This window comes from Uranotaenia lowii, chromosome 1 (assembly GCF_029784155.1).
Source record: "Uranotaenia lowii strain MFRU-FL chromosome 1, ASM2978415v1, whole genome shotgun sequence".
Classification (NCBI taxonomy): domain Eukaryota; kingdom Metazoa; phylum Arthropoda; class Insecta; order Diptera; family Culicidae; genus Uranotaenia; species Uranotaenia lowii.
Window position 1 is genome coordinate 171,292,369 of NC_073691.1, and position 16,531 is coordinate 171,308,899.

At 35.3% G+C, this 16,531-nt stretch overlaps 1 protein-coding gene across 1 annotated transcript; it reads right to left on the minus strand.

Moving 5' to 3' along the window:
* Positions 1-3,082: 3,082 nt before the first annotated feature.
* LOC129739078 (protein brunelleschi-like) lies at positions 3,083-5,576 on the minus strand. Its single transcript, XM_055730461.1, has 3 exons — positions 5,052-5,576; positions 3,904-4,986; positions 3,083-3,795 (listed from the first exon to the last, which is right to left on the minus strand). The coding sequence occupies exons 2-3, from the start codon at positions 4,468-4,470 to the stop codon at positions 3,697-3,699; spliced, it is 666 nt and encodes a 221-aa protein (XP_055586436.1). The 5' UTR covers positions 4,471-4,986; positions 5,052-5,576; the 3' UTR covers positions 3,083-3,696.
* Between the last annotated feature and the right edge of the window lie 10,955 nt (positions 5,577-16,531).

Consider the following 16,531-nt stretch of genomic DNA (forward strand, 5'->3'; position numbering starts at 1 on the left):
CCTTAACATTCCCGATTTCACAAAAACCACTTCAAAATGATGTACTAGGCTGTGAATGATCAATAAACAGTCTAAACTAGCCATTTTACTAAAATTGAACAGTGTTTTTTCCAAGGGTTTCACGAGTTTCTTCTAAAGGGCATTTTTAAACGTTCTCAAAAATCTTTTAAAAAAACCAGTTATGATAATTAAAGAACAATTCATTTCTGATGCATGTGTCTTAAAGCTCATAAGATCATAATAAAAAAAATTTGAAGTAAGGCCGCTTAACAAAAGAAGCGATTTTTCAATTACTCCAAATGGTAGTAAAAAATATTTGATCAATCTTAATATTCAATGGCACATCATATGCTTTTTTCTATTTTGAATTCTATAAATTTTCTGGAAACGCTCTTAAAAGAATAAGTATTTTATCGGACATTAGATAGGCTGCTATGAATCATATCCTACTTTTTGGTGCGACGATAATGTTTTCTACTTCAGAAATTTCCTACAGGGAATTTCAAACATCACGCGAGTCGAGATAATATTTGAAAAAGATCTGTGAGCCGGCGCAAATAAAACCGGCTTTCGTTCTCTAGATAAAGAAAATCTTTAAAATGCATAAAAAATCATTAAATGGTCTTTTTTAAATTGTAATAAAAAAAGATTAACCATTAGGATAGAAGCTACAAACCGCCGCTTTCATTTGAAAGGGAAAATTTAATTATTTCTTTATTTTTTTTTATTTGGATTATAAATGCTTTTCACATGTGGTCGATTCCAGCCGGTTGCATAAGCTGGGATGCCATGCGTTTTAATTGGAATGGTTTTTTCGTTGGTTTCAATCTTTTTTTTTATTTTTATATTTCAAAAGTTAATTTGTTTGGAAGATTAAGAAACTATTTTCTTCATTATTAAAACTCTACATAGCTACCTATAAATTTCAACTTTGTTTTTAAGGTTTCCGCTACAAGTTAATGCAAAGCATAGCTCGAATACTATAAATAAAATCATGAAGCTTTTTGCTGCAAAATTTAAAAAAACACTTTCGGTAATTAAAAGATACTAAATTTGTAAGATTAGGCCCAGTGGATCCTTATAATTTTAATTCTGAATGTCTTTCTCAGCTTAGTTGTCTTTGCGGTACTTTTTGTGTTAATATTTAGCTTTTAAGATTTTACTAATTTTTTATCTAGTTTCTTGTAATGTCCAAGAGATTTGAGATGTTTTTTCTGGCAAGCGGATTAAGCCATTGGGGTTTTTTTGAAGAATTTTTGGGGTTGGCATTTCAATGTTTGCGATTCTTCTCCATTATTGCAAAACTTTGCATTAACGTTTTTAAGAGATTTAAAAGTATATTACTGTAGGAAATACAATTTCATAACTTGCATGTCTTTAATCGTCTGAATACGAGCGAGACTTATCAACATATTTCAGTGCTAAGTTTGGTCATAAAAACCTTCTGTTCATCCTGTAAAACTTTCATTAACCTAAGACAGAAATCAAATCAAATTCTTACAAGTAATGATAATACATTCTTAAGAAAGATGTTTTAAAATCAATACTTTCATTCGCAATCAACGTTAACGTTTCACGCTGAGATTCAAAAAGGGAGAACCTCACTCGATAAAATCTTAATTAAATAGGATTTCGCAATTTTGCTTTAGACAGAAATAAAAAAAACGAATTATTATCATCAACCTGATTATACTGAGCTTTTAACAGTTTGTTCTCTATAAAAATGTTTAAAAAATGACCTTTAACATTCATCAAGTATAACTGACAGTTTTTAAAAAGTTGTGGTATGCTCAGCTTTTTCTGAACTATAAAACTTGTTTCATTGTTTCATTGTTCAAGAGCTTGCACAAATATTATTCCATGGCAACTCTGCCCTCCAAAAAGTAGTTTTTCTGCTCGTGATTCTCAGGCTGAGAAGGCGTTGATATTCAAGACAAAAACCGCTTGTGATACTCACGATGAGATAACCTAACATCACACTGAGATTCAAAAAGGGAAAATCTCACTCAAAAAAATCTCAATCTCATGAGATTTCGCAACCTTGTGGGAGAGTATTTGAATACGAGAAATGTTTCTTTGTATTTTACTTTTCAAGTAACAAGTTCCCTACAATATTTTTTGGAAAACTCGAAAACTTATCAAGAAGTGGAACCGAATTTGGCAGGTAAGAATATTTAGGTACCAAAAATGTTTCTATTTCTATTTAGTACACAGAAAGAAAAATGTAATCTTACATTGCACGTTTTGACATCATCGCCACGAAAAATATGAAAAAGAGTATAACATCTAAAGGCTAAGATGAACTTTACATGTCACCGCATGCGAAATCCAGCGTCAACGTCAGTTTGCCAATTCTGTTTTGTTTTCGTTCCTATTGGATTCCCAACGAAGGCGAACTTTATCCATTAGCTTGCAATTTCATGTAAATCTTAGCATGCGCAACGTTCGACCGTATTTTGTTGTACCTGCTCGTGTGCTGTTCGCTTCTGTTCGAATCGAAGTGGTGCATGCTGAGTTTTAAAGCAAGTAAGTGAGAAATAAAACTTTATACCCTTCTAATTATTGTAATTATAATATCAAATTGTTAATTTTATTTGTTCCAGAAAAAATACCACTTGAATTCAACGAAAGCTCGGGTTACCTCAAATGCATGTCAACTGATTTTCCTACCAGCATGTCAATCGCCGTTGCCGTCGTCGAGGAATAGCACCAAAAAACCAGTATTCGTGAAAATTTATTGAATATCAATTTTTCTTGTGTGGATCAAATAAAATGTAAATGTAAATCTCTTATCGACAAATATCAATGCCTTTCTTATTGGATAAACAACCATACCAAAAAGAATGATTGGAAATGTAGGTTTACAGTAAACAAACCAGTTGAAGGCGATGGGAAGTTTACATGAATTAAGTCGTATTGATACATGTAAATACCCGATTCCCTTCTACCCATGCAGTTGCATGTAATGTTACAAGGATTTTTCTAACTGTGTACCCTTCCATCATTCCAGTGAGGAAATATGAAAAGAAGAGGAGGTCTCTCAGAAATTTTTTCAAATAACTCGAGAACTTGTCTAGCCAGGGCTTTTAAATCTAGGGGTGGAACAACTTTGACACAAAGTAGGCGCGGTGAAGAAGTGGGCACGGAAGGCAAAATTTTGACAGCCTATTACATTGTTTACGTTTTTTGTCAAAGAAAAGCAATGAGAAGTATGACCGAAACAGTCGTGCTTTGGTGGTGGTGTTTTATATGACGTCACCATCAACTTGAATTTAAATCTTTTGTTTTTGTTTTAGAGTGGCAAACAACAGTGGCTGTTTTTCAATCTCCTCGTGCAAAAGCCGTGAAGCCGTGAAGTAGTACGGCTGGACGGATCGAACTAGCAGAACAAAAGGGTAAAGGGTTGGGAAAAACCTTTATCGCAGCGGTTGTGATGTACAATCTAATCTATACCGGTGGTATCCAACCGGGAAGGTTATCTTCATGGCACCGACAAGACCGCTGGTAAATCAGCAGATCGAAGCATGCTACAAGATCATGGGTATTCCCAAGGAAGATACCGCCGAAATGACGGGGAAACAGCTGAGGAAGAACCGCTCCGAGCTGTGGCAAACTAAACGGGTGTTCTATGTTACACCACAGGTGATGACGATTTTTTTCCTTTAAATTTTAACATATCTGATAATTTCACGTAATTTATTTTTTCCAGGTCGTCTTAGCGGATATCAATTCTCCGGAACAAAACTGGATTGGCGTGAAAAGGAACGGTCCACTATCGGCTTTGGCAACAACAATCTAGACAAAGAACATGTAGGAATAGTAGAGAAAATTATTATTAGATGCCATATCAATTATTGTTCTCATCAGACTGATGCATTGCGTAGGGATATGGAAAATACTAACCTTGAGCGGTTTCATGTGCGACGGCAAATCTTTTACCAACAGTTGACTGCACAAGGGTAGATCTGTCAGATTCGCGGGCGGTATGATGGTTCCATTTTCCAATACCAACGGAACCGGTGCACCCTCGCACTGCGAGCTGAGATTTTGGAGCTGTAGTGCCATTTCTTTTTGATCGTGTGCGTTCAAATGTTGCCACATCGTTTGCAGCAGGAATGTCATGTGCCGTGTAGCTAACGCCGATTGTCCCAGCCGCCTGGCCGTTCCCATCAGCTGTTGGAGAAGATCGATCTGTAAAACCGGCCAGCCGATGTTGCTCTCGAGTACCTGTTGTAGTTCAAGAACGAGCTTGTGCCCTGGGAAACTTTCCAGCATGAGTCGATAACTTTGGCCCCAGTCAGGGTTGGTGTTACTAACGGCAACGTGTCGCCAGGCAGCAAGTCGTTGGCAGAATGCGGCTTTTCTGTTGTAGCCTATTTTCTGGTACAGATCTGTGAGTACTTCAAACCGCCGAACCCGCTGTTGTTCGATCATGTTGAGGTTAATGTAAAGTACGTTTTGAAGGAACATTGCTACGTCCAAGTTTTTTCCCTGTTCAATACAGATTCTGGCTGCTTTCAGAGCAGCTTCTGTTTCGATACTACCTGCGCTACGATACTTGCTGTAATTAATAATCGCTTCTCGATAACGGGCTGGAATTTCCTCCGGTTGGAGAATGTTCGGAGGGAACTTCTGGGTAGTAGTTGATTTGTTAACCAGCGTTCCAGAATCGGTGAGCGAAGAACTTCCACTGGCCGTGCTGCCACCTGATCCAGATGAAAATGTTATCTGATAGAAGAAGCTGGCGAGTTAGAAGAAGCGGAGGTTTTGTCCGGAATCGATGCCGTTTCAGAATTCAGATTAATCACCATATCGGTTTTTTTCTGCCGTAGATTGTTACATTCAGCTCGGTTTGGTTGTCGAATTTGCCAACTGTTATCAAACCCAGCAGTCTCCGATGCGGCTGGAAATCACCCCAATCATTATTTTCCACTGGATGGTCTCTAATATATCGGACCCAAATATCTCGAGTTATTCCTGAAGAATCTGAAATTACAATGAATGATGTCAATTTAAATCAAGCAAAATTTACAACAGGGCAATTTCTTTACCAGGAATTTTGACGTTGTTCAGTCGCTGAATTCGTTCGAAAACACGCTGCAGAGATCGCGGCTTCAGTGGACCGATTCCGCGCACAAGGATTAGCAGACAACCGTGATGATAGTGATGCTGCTCGTAGTCTGGATGCGCCATTATCGGGTCACCTGGTCCTTGCGATAACATGTAACTTACAGACGATCTCATTTAGTGGCCAATTTTCTTCATTCGGTCCAGTTCGTTTTTGCTCCCTGCTTCGATAACCTTTTATACTTCAAACGGAGAACTTTCTCCCCCAATCCCGGGAAAGGAATTTTCTTGCCAGCAGGTCTACACTGATTTGACACATCATCTTTTGTCGTCGACTCTTTTTTATGGTTATTTTTCGCTATACGCCTCCCTTTTCTTCGTGCGTGCCACACACAGCTACCGTGATACCTGTGCGCTTGATGCACTTTGATCCGTTCTTGTTTTGTAAACAATGTCACAGCATGGCTGAGTGGGCTCTTTGACATTTTACACCACCCTAATCTAATAACCCTGTTGTCTAGCAAATAGAACGATTTTAGACCGCTCCCGTTTTTAAGTGGGAGGATAAAAAGCAGACGGTCTTGCATCCAATTTGATTTGGGTGACTCGAACACTAATCAAATGAAACAAAATAAGGAAAAAAAGGGTATTAGGGTACGAAGAGTTTTTATGATTATTTGACACCTCCTCCCAATCCTCCTTTTAGCCGGAACATACAAAGGGGAGAGAGCGGCTCCCATACAATTTTTGCATAACTCGAGAACCAATCAAACAAATAGACACAAATTGGGCATGGGAATGTATTTGGGGTTGGGGTGTTTGTACACTCAGAAAAATACTATTATGTATGCCATAAGCTTCTCTTATGAAGTGGCGCCATAAGAAAAATTAATGAAATTCATGAGATTGTCTTATGACGCGAATGAATTCTGAAGATGAACGCCTACTTCAATGAGAGGTTGTTGCTTTTCATAAGAGATTCTTATGGAAACAGTAAATCACTTTCTAATAAGAAAAATTCTCGATATTTCATGCTGAAAACATTCACTTTATTGTTTGCCAAATTTGTTTAAAATTAAATCAGCAGCGCATCAACAGACGGCTCCATCAAAGTTTTGTTTTGCCTAATCTTAATCATCGACCTTTCGTTTTTTGCCGATCAGCTTGCTGAAAAGTAAACAAATAATGTATTTTGGTTTACTAATATATTCAACGTTCACACCAAAAACATCAAATCGAACTTACCATTCCGGAGATAACAATAACATTTAACATTGAAGGAAAACTATAATAACTATGAACTGGCGATTGCTTCGTACTGTTAGATGATGAAAAAAAAACTGATGCTATGAATGAATCAAATGAATGTGTTCATCATTTTTTCACAATGCCGTTTCTTCTATTTTTCATAAGAACATCGTATGAAAATTGAAAGAATTTCATAAGTCTCTTATGAAAAATTTGTTTGGACGCAAAAAAGTGGTTCATAAGATATGTATCTTATGAAATTTATAATAAGATTTCCTCTGAGTGTATGATTATTCAAGACCCGACCCTTCCTCGCTTTTCCAGTGGGAAGAAGGAACAGGATGAAGAGGCCTCCCATACATTTTTTGTCATATCTTGAGAACTCATAAGGCAAATGAATTCAAATTCGGTATTATTTGAGCCCACACAGCGGGGAGATTCCATGAAAAATATTTGGTGAATTATAGCTTAGGAATTAATCATACATATTTAGTTATTTAGTTTAATCAAGAAAGGGAGAGCAAATTTGCCAAGAAGACCCCTCTCTTCTTCCAGGAGATGGACAGCAAAGGGTCACCAATACGAGGTATACATATGTGACAACCCGAAAATTTATCAAGAAAAAAGAATCGCAACAGCATAAATGCATACTAGACTGCCCCAAATTGGCATCGGAAATTTCAAACTTGTGGAATGTTATGCGCTGCTGGCTAAAATTGATCCTAGGCCTATCACAAGATCTCATGCCAAATTTGGGTCGGAATTGGAGCACGGGAAGAGATCGCTCAACGAGCCTGAAGTTTGTATGGGATTTTGAGTCATTTTGTTCGGGAGGAACATAAAAATCCAGTTTTTCTTAAACCTCCCTTTAAAAATTTAGCCCATTATTGAGGCCTTATAAGGCCTTATCTTAACTCGAATCGAAATGCAATCTTCGGATGAAATATTTGTTATAATTTAGGCTTTAAGTAAAACCATACTCAAAAGAAATTGGTCGGAGGGGACCAAAGTTATCGATGTAAAAACTGGATTTGCGTGTTCATCTCGAACAAAATGTCTCGAAACCGCATACAAACTTCAAGCTCGTTGAGTGGCCCCTTCCCGTGATCCAAATTTGGCGCAAATTTGGCATGAGATCTTGTACTAGGCCTAGGATCAATTTTAGCCTGCAATGCATAACTTTTTCAAAAGTCGGGTCATTTGGGACAGTCTAATGCATACTCAGTGCAATACAAACTCAAATTGCAGCACTCATTTTTACATCTGGATGATGTTAAAATTTATTTAAAATGATGTGCAAAAATTTAAAATATGCTAAATTATTCCCAATTTCATGAAATTTTGGAAGATGTAGCAAAGCACTTTGGTCAGGTAGTGACTTGTATTTAAACGATAGTTACCTGATAAAAAAGACTAAAAAAGTACTTTTATCTAAAATGTATGCAATGAATATAGGGTAGTAGACAAAAATTTTTGCCAAAGCTTAGGGCACCCTGATTAAAAGACCAAGTCTGCTTTAACTTTCAACAATCCAATGTATAATAATGCCAAAATCGCAAAAATATTACACAGTTGAAATGGACGACCCCTTTGGTTGACCCCTGTTCTTAACTTTGATACATAGAATCGATTCCTTGTCTCTCAAACCCCCATTTGCATATTTTCTGTCAATCCGACAAAAAATAACGTCAATATCGCGGAACCAATATTTGGCTTTCATGGACGACCCCCTTCGAAAGGGGTCATCCGAAAATCTGAAAACGTTTTTCATCATTCCTGATCCTAATGAGCATCCATGCCAAATTTCAGCTCTCTAGCTTCTCTAGATACTCTTTAAAGAACTTTTAAAGGGATAATCTTTAAAATACCAGATGAAGAATTATGAAAACTATCTAAACTAAAAAATTTTGTCGATGCATTTTTCAATTCATGTTTAAGGCATCTGAAACAAATTGATTCATTATGATAAAACGAACTTTTACAAACAGTTTTTTTTAAGAAAAATTAAAACTGGATTTAAGATTATTGTTTGATTTTCCAAATAATGAAAATAAAACCGGGACAAATCCAGGAACTTTTCAACAATATCCGGGCATCGGGGGCGGACCGGAATTATCTTGAAAATTTCATAAAAAAAGTTTCTCGTTTCGCATGGGAGATATTTCTCGAATATCTGAACAACAAACCTTAGTACTTGTCACTTGTTGCTTCAGAAACTTAACAATGGAATTTGACATTCTGCATATGAATTCCAAGTCTGATGTTTTCAAGGGGAAAAATATTTGTTTTTCAAATGAAAATAACCGGGGAGAACAAAGTTCATTTGGAGCAAGTTTTCTGATTCCCATCCTCTTCTTTGATTTAGTTGAAAATTGAAAAACTACATGATCTTGTTATTTTCCGAGTAAAGCAAATTTTAGTTCTATTAAGTATTAAGACCACAACTGAGTTAAAAAACAAATTTAATAAAATTATTCGTCAACGCATGTTCGGAGAAAAAAAATCCTTCTGTACCGTCCTACACTTGCACACAATATTGCAGACAAATGTTTCGACCACGTGTCTCAACTAGAACGGGACACGGTCGGCAAGCGAAGCTCGCATGTGTATAACAGTTTTTATATCGCCCGGTGGGAAGCGGAAATGGGATGCATGAAACGAACGCAACGGAATGTTGCCAACAATCGTAATCTATACGAAATTCTTCATTTTCATCATTCAGAAGCAATTACTGAGAAGAAAATCTATACTTTTTGGGAATTTCGTTGAATATAGACAGAAGTGGGAATTCACATTTGTTAATCCAAATTAAGCAGGATGGATAGGCAAAAAGAATCGAGTATTATGGTCCGATTTTTTTTCCTTGTAAATTTAACAGCTCCGAAAAAATATCTCAAAAGTACACAACATTGAATCCAAACAGGAAATTCCCGAAAAGAATATATTGAACACAATTTACATATTCTAAGAGCAGTATCTAAATTCAACAAAAATGTCAAACGGAATATGAAAACAGTGCTTATAAAACCTCATCAAAAAATCAGAATTCTGGCTTTCGATTCGCGAGATGGTAAAGCAAATCCTGTTCATTGTTCTTGTAGTAAAAGAAAAGATATGTTTTACTACTAAATCCAAAGGAAAACCAATCTGTTATGTTTCATAATAAAACTACTTGTAAATAAAAAATGCATTCATAGTGCTTCAACAGTAAAAAGCTTCAAATCCAAATCTGAATTCAGTTTTGAGTTTAAAAGTGATACACAAATTTAAGGAATAAATTTAAAAATTTTAATCTAAAAATTTAAATCTGAAAAATAAAAAAAATAATTTAAATCTACAACTGAATGTTAGAATATTGGATTAATTTTTAAAATTCTCTAAGTTTGAACTTTGAGTATGCAAAATTCTTCGAAAAATGACAACCATCATTCAAAGTTTTGTGAGTGTCAAAATTCAGAACAAAAATAGAAACTTGTGCGTGCATTCTCTATCAATACGAAAGTGAAAAAGGTTCGAAGCCAACCAAATTTCCCATCCGAATATCCGTTGAAAACGCCTTGGGCATAGTTTTCAGGATCTCGAAAATACATCGGAAAAAATCTTTAAAGCCTAACTGGAGTGTGAAATTAATGCAAATTCATTTTCCAGACTGCCCCTTCCTTTGGCATTCACAGGTTTTGGTAATCAGTTTTGTAAGTGATACTTCCAAGATTGAAAGAAGTCTCGCATCTCAAAAGCCGAATCCATTCCCACAGCATCTGCCCGTCAGCTGAATCAAACTATAACGAACCAACAGGAAAAACAAGTTTGAATCATTCGAGGGAAATCACGACACAGAATCGTTACTTCGTTTCTGGTCCAGACGAGGTACATTTTTTTTTGCGCCCGGCCAAGGTCCAGGTGTGCATCCGTTGCGTGGTCAACTTTTTTCGAAAAATCCCCCTTTTTCGGAAAAAATAACGGAAACTTCATCAGCCCGAGCGAAGGGAGATAAATCTCATCATCCTTACACGCATTCGTGCGCGTCTGTCCGGGCAAACCGAATATCCGGTTCTGGTCAGAAACCGGATTTGTGCTGCGCGTTATTTCGCAGCGTCCGTTTGGCGCACACATCAAGGATGCTGCCAACTGAGAGGGTCTTTCTCGGACAAAGAACCGGAAAACCGGATGCTCTCTGGCTCGGCTGATTTACCAACACAACTGAGCGAACTGGAAAGCCAAGCGCTGAACCGGATCTGCGCAGCGTCCGATCTAGTCCGGTGGTACGTTTCCTGATGAGTTATGCGCGAGCTAGAAAATCAGTTCGCTCAAGTCCTTCTAGCGTTCAACATCAACTTATTTGCAACTCCGGAGGATCATCAACATCACCGGCTAACAACCAGGCCCAAAACACTTTTGGACAGTTACTTATGTACCAATATCAATCTTCGGCTCATCTTTCTAAAACAGTTTACGCAAACATGGTTTAAAGTGAAAAAAATGCGCGTATATGCTCGAAGCATATATGCGCACAGTTCGCAAAATCTAACCATTCGGATCAACGAAACTCAAATGCATCTCCACAATCTGGCAGAAGGTGTGGATTAACCCATTTTGGCCTATTGAAATCAACATCGAACGAAATTTCCAATCCAAAGGATGTGAACTCAAAATTATAGTGCTCATTGGACTACAAATAACAGTGGTTTCAGAAAAAGTTTAAGTGCCTTGATTCGGACCCAAATCAATTAAAACGAAACGGAAACAATCATCTAAATTCAACAACTAGAGTCGAAATTTCAGTGCCAGTGAAGTATCGGAATGTTACGGAACAGTAAAAAGTTAAAATCAGTGCGTTAAAATTAACGGAAAAAGGAAATTGTGCTTAAATAAATTGGCGTTGAACCAGACTCATTTCGCAGGATGGCAGTAAGTATCGTGTTTCGTGTTGTTGAAAAGAAAAAGTTGTATGGAACAACAGCGATTGAAAATACAATCTGTTCTGAAACAGAAGGACCGACATTATATTCAATTTAAATAAAAAAAATAGCATGAGTAAGTCCCCTGTTTATACAAATACATGCTTTTAAAGTTCCATATTGGCTGAATTAAGGTTCTAACGAAAAATTGATATCCAATTCTCTATAGTGCATTGAAAAGAGCTCAATGCTGAATATTTTGTGTGAATGGCAAATCCTCAAAAGTTCTTCAGTCAATGATATCTGTTATCTGTGGAAAAAAATTGTTGGTACATTCGTGAATTGATTAAAAATTTTGTATAATCAGACATTTTGCATTTCACTAGATTTTTTTTCGTGCTGAGTTTCAGGAATTCTCCACATGAACTAAATAACTACCAAATAACTCGAAAAAAAAAATTTTTTTTAACAGACTTCAAGATAACAGCTTAACAGCTATGCTCATTTTCTATTTCGTCAGTCAGTTGTGTCGATAAAAACGAGTGATTTTTACTATTACCCAAACGTTTCGGCCATTTATTGTGGCCTTCTTCAGTGGGTAAAAATTTTCGGGTTTTAGATAAACGGATAGTTTATTTAATGGTGAAGCGTTGCAGTTCAATTTTCGACGCACCTTCACAGATAAAATTCACACTTCAATATTTAATCACAACAAAAATTAGACGTAAAACGAACCCGACTGTAGTTGCCCACTGAAGAAGGCCATAATAAATGGTCGAAACGTTTGGACAGCAATAAAAATCATTCGTTTTTATTCCCACAACTGTCTGACGAAGCCATTTCAATAAACAAAAATTAAAAATAAGGCTAGAACAAATGTGAATTTCTTCTTTTGTTACCCCCCTCCATCGAAATAAATAAAGTTTAAAGTATTTTATGTAAATTTCGAGAAAAAAAAATATCCAGAAGATTACAAGACCAAAAAACAAATTGTGGAAGATGGGAGTTGATTCACCTTTGGTATTCTTGATTTTATTAAATTTTTCAATGATATAGTATGCCATTTTGTTGCATAGAAGCTTTCGTGCAATTTATTCCAATTTATTTGTTTTTCTCATTATTTTTATCATCATCCCCCTCGCGATGTTCCAACTCCGAATGTTAAAAGTAGGATTTGAAATTTGTTCCGGACTAATCCAGTAAATAAACAAAATCTAAGTCAAATTTCATTTTATAACTTTGAATACAACTAGTTTTGTGTATTGTTTCCGAATATTTTGTAAGATATTTGACTTAGTCATTTGTTGATACCGCAATGTCATTCAACGATCAAATGTTCCCCCACAAATCTGACTCTACTCCAATAATGACTCCTTGGAGGTGGAATTTTCGGCATGAGATTCTATGCCAGGTCGGCACCAACGCGCTTTCTCATCGTCTTCCGCATTGTCTTCCCAGCGCAACCGCATTGCATATGTCTGAAAGAAACCAAACAAAACATATCCCATATCCCACCACAAGACAAAGCAGGATGGAATCAATCAGCTAGCAAGGATATTGTCGAATGAAGTACCCTTCAGCGGTATGAAGTATTGATCCATTCCCATTTAAATAGAAAATCAAAGATGGAACGCACACTTGGTAATTTTTTTTGCTCACTTGTTGAAAAGCGTGTGTATGTTAGTCGGCGATAGAAAACAGTTTCTCGATTGCCATCTCAAACTCATTCCCATCAAAGGAGGATAAAAAAAAAACACCGGCCAAACTACGTACGGCCAACGCATTTCTTTTTTTATTTATGATCGGGCGTTTGACTCAGTTGGTACACTGGTTAAGTTACTAGACTGGTAAGTCGAAATAATAACATTGCGTTGAGTTCGATCCTCATTTTATTTTTTATTGTTTGATATATTAGCCAATAGGATGAAAAGTCCGAAAATCCATAAAATCCTGATTTTTTATCTTTTTATTATTTTTTATTTTATGAAAGATACAAATTTTATCTAGATTATCTAAATTCAAAGAAACATTAGAAAATAAATGTAATCCTACTTTTTTTTAAATTTAATGGAAAAGGTATTACTTTTTGTGACATCATAAAAGAGCGTTTTAAAATTTGTGATATTCAAGATATTAATTTTTTATTTGTAGAAGACGGCAGAAGGGGAGAAGCGGGCTATATGCGCCTATTAGGCAGTATACTGATTTAATTAAATATTTCATCGAATATGTGCACAAAAACTTTATACACATGAGCAAACATCTGTTTTCTACACATGATTTCATTGGAAATGCAAAAAAAATTATAACTTTCATGCGATAAAGCAGAAGTTTTATAAAAATCTATTTCTTTTATTATTTTCTAGAATAAAACAAAAGTTAGGGTTGCCATATTATAGAGGCAATTCACCCATAAGACAAACTTTATCAAATCTGTTTTGCGATCTTCAATTCTCTCTAAGAATGTGAATTAGAGCTTAAATTTGAAGTTTACTGATAAAAATCATATATTTATGCTATTTAACCTGTTATTTAAGGATTGCGGCATTTTACAAACATGATGGGGGCATACAAATACACTCTGTTATTCCACTTTCCAATCATTATGAAACCATTATAATAGCTTAAATTCGTTTTACTTCTAAGGTTCATTTGAATAAGAAACAAAAACTAATCAACTTTTTGTTTTTAGCTTCTCTACGTATAATTTTTAGAAGTCGAAATATTACATCAAAAGGCATCAAAACCTTGTATGAATTTTTAAATTTTTTGAGTTGGTTTATTCATAAAATTCTTTCTTGCCTTATGTTTAAAGCGTATTTACCCTCAAAATGCATTGATTAGATATGTTGTCTTGTCAGCCATTTCGTCAAACGGCCGTAGGCGCATTTAACCCGATAGGCCCATTGAGGAAACCTTTCCCCAATATCATTTTGGTTTCATTTTTTGTTTTGAAACATCAATAAATTTCTAGATTTTTGTAGAGTTTCAAAAATTTGAAATGAAAATTTTATAATTTATCACAGTCATCGAAAAAGTTGACTATTGATTTGATTTTATTGAAAACCTTTTTTTTCCATATCTTTGAAATATTTTATGGTTTTTTCAAAAAGTGCACAAACTTATTAAATGAATTTTTACTTTTTTCCTAATGTTAACCTTGGATTTCTGAAACGAGAGCTGAAATAATGAAATTGAATGCATATTTGGATTCAACGCTCTCGAATCAGTCAAAATCTGCTCTTAAATTTTTGGCACCTTGAAAAAAATTGATTTTCTTGCCTCGTACTATCAGGAATTGATGCCTAATTTAATGATTTTTTCCTTACACAAGGCAAAAACATTTATTTTTGAGATAACTTTAAAAATGGATTATTATTTCTTTGTCTCAATAATCAACTTTTCTGAATACTGCGTGTCATTTTGACTTTTGAGAAAAAAAGTTATTGAAGTGTTTTTCTCGTTCTGTTTTCCAAATCTGATATTTTTCAAACGATATGTCAAATAATTTCGCAGTTTTCAACCAAGTTGTTGCATAAATTAAAATCTTCCATATCAAATACTCAAAGGCTTCCTTAAATGATAACAGAAGAAGTTGTAACCTAATCTATTTCAATTTTTTTAAATTCAGATATTTGTTTTTTTTTTTTTAAAGCATCGTATCTATCACACAAAATTATCTCCACAAATCACAATCCTTGATTTTTTTTTGTTCCGATTATAGTCGTTTTACTATCTTTATGGCATTCGCGACTTTATCAACGTTACAGTTGGCGGATCGTTATTGAAAAACTTATCCGGTACAACTGTGTTCGATGTTTACTCTTGGGCTCGAACTCATGGACATCGGCTCAGGAGACAACAGACTTGCCAACTGAGCTATATCACAAGCCCTCACAATCCTTGATTGAATGAAGAATAATTGATTGATTTAAAATCAGCTTTCAGTTTTCATGTAGGTTTATCAGTTATCAAAATTGATCCATTTTACCTAAAACTAACCAATTCAAAAATTTCTACACGCCATATCTCCAAAACTAGAGGATGGAAAACAAAATATTAAGTTTTTTTTAGTTTAGGCCAAAAAAATGCTGTTCCCCTTTTCTATTACTTCAAAATCGCTTAAATAGTAAAAAAAATCATTTTCATTCATATGTATGGGGAAATTCGAAACGAAGGGTTAAAATATCATTTAATTCGTTTGATATTGAAAAAAAGTTAAAAATCAAGAATGAAATCTTGAAATTCAAGAGTTTACCAATAAATTTTGTCGGATTCTTCGAATGAATCTTCCGGATGGATACAATTTGTTCCAAACACTCGCGTCACAAATCTGAGTTTCAATCACCACCCCCTGGATGGTGCATCAGAGCGTGAAACGCTAAAATCAGAAACGTCAAACGAACCAAAAGAGGCCGCATGAGGCCCATACACATCCCTACAACTTGACAACCTTTGGCAGTTTAGCTTAATCAGCCAGCCAAGAAGAAGAAAGAGAAGAAGAAGAAGAAGCACCAGAGTTCCGAATCATGTATCATTTTATTATTTCAGAATTGAATTTACATTTAAAAACGAATTTCTTCAACAACAATTTACAATAAGAGTTAGTTGCAAAATTAAATCATTACAATTTTGTTGTGTTAACCTTGCGCGGATATGAAGAAGATCTGAATAAATAGGTTATTGAAACATTTATTAAAATTTTCAGTTTTCAACAAGATGTGTATTCATTTATTTAATGACATTTGGTCGGGATTCGACCAGACCGAACTGAACGCCATCAGCATTTTCTCGAGACACTTGAACTTCATGTGCAAATATATTCATCTATAAATAAAATCTATGAAGTTTATGGGCTAGAATCAATAGTTTTTAATTCAAGGAATTCATTTTAATCATTTGTATACGGTTTTGCGATCTAGGATATGAATAACTCGAGATTTAGTTTCGGTTGTTTTTTAATTTTCTAATGGCGCTCAGTTCGGTCTGGTCGAAGGCCGGCCATTTATAAAATGACATTTTTAAAGAGAAATTTCCCAATGAGCTCATTAGTCGATTTTTTAACTCCTTGATATACGAAATGCGAAAATCTTCGTTTTGATGCTGTATCAAGGGATATCTAAAGAAGTTTCTATAGAAAAAAGGTTGAAAAAGTTTGAATTTCTTATCTAATTTTGATTTGGTTTAATGCGATAAAATTGGAGGAGAAAAGCGGTGTAACGCCCACCATCCCCCCACCCTTCCCCCTTCACTATTTCAAAATAAACAAGTTTTCACTAGATATTAAAGTTACTTTTATTGGTCGATTTTTGAATAGA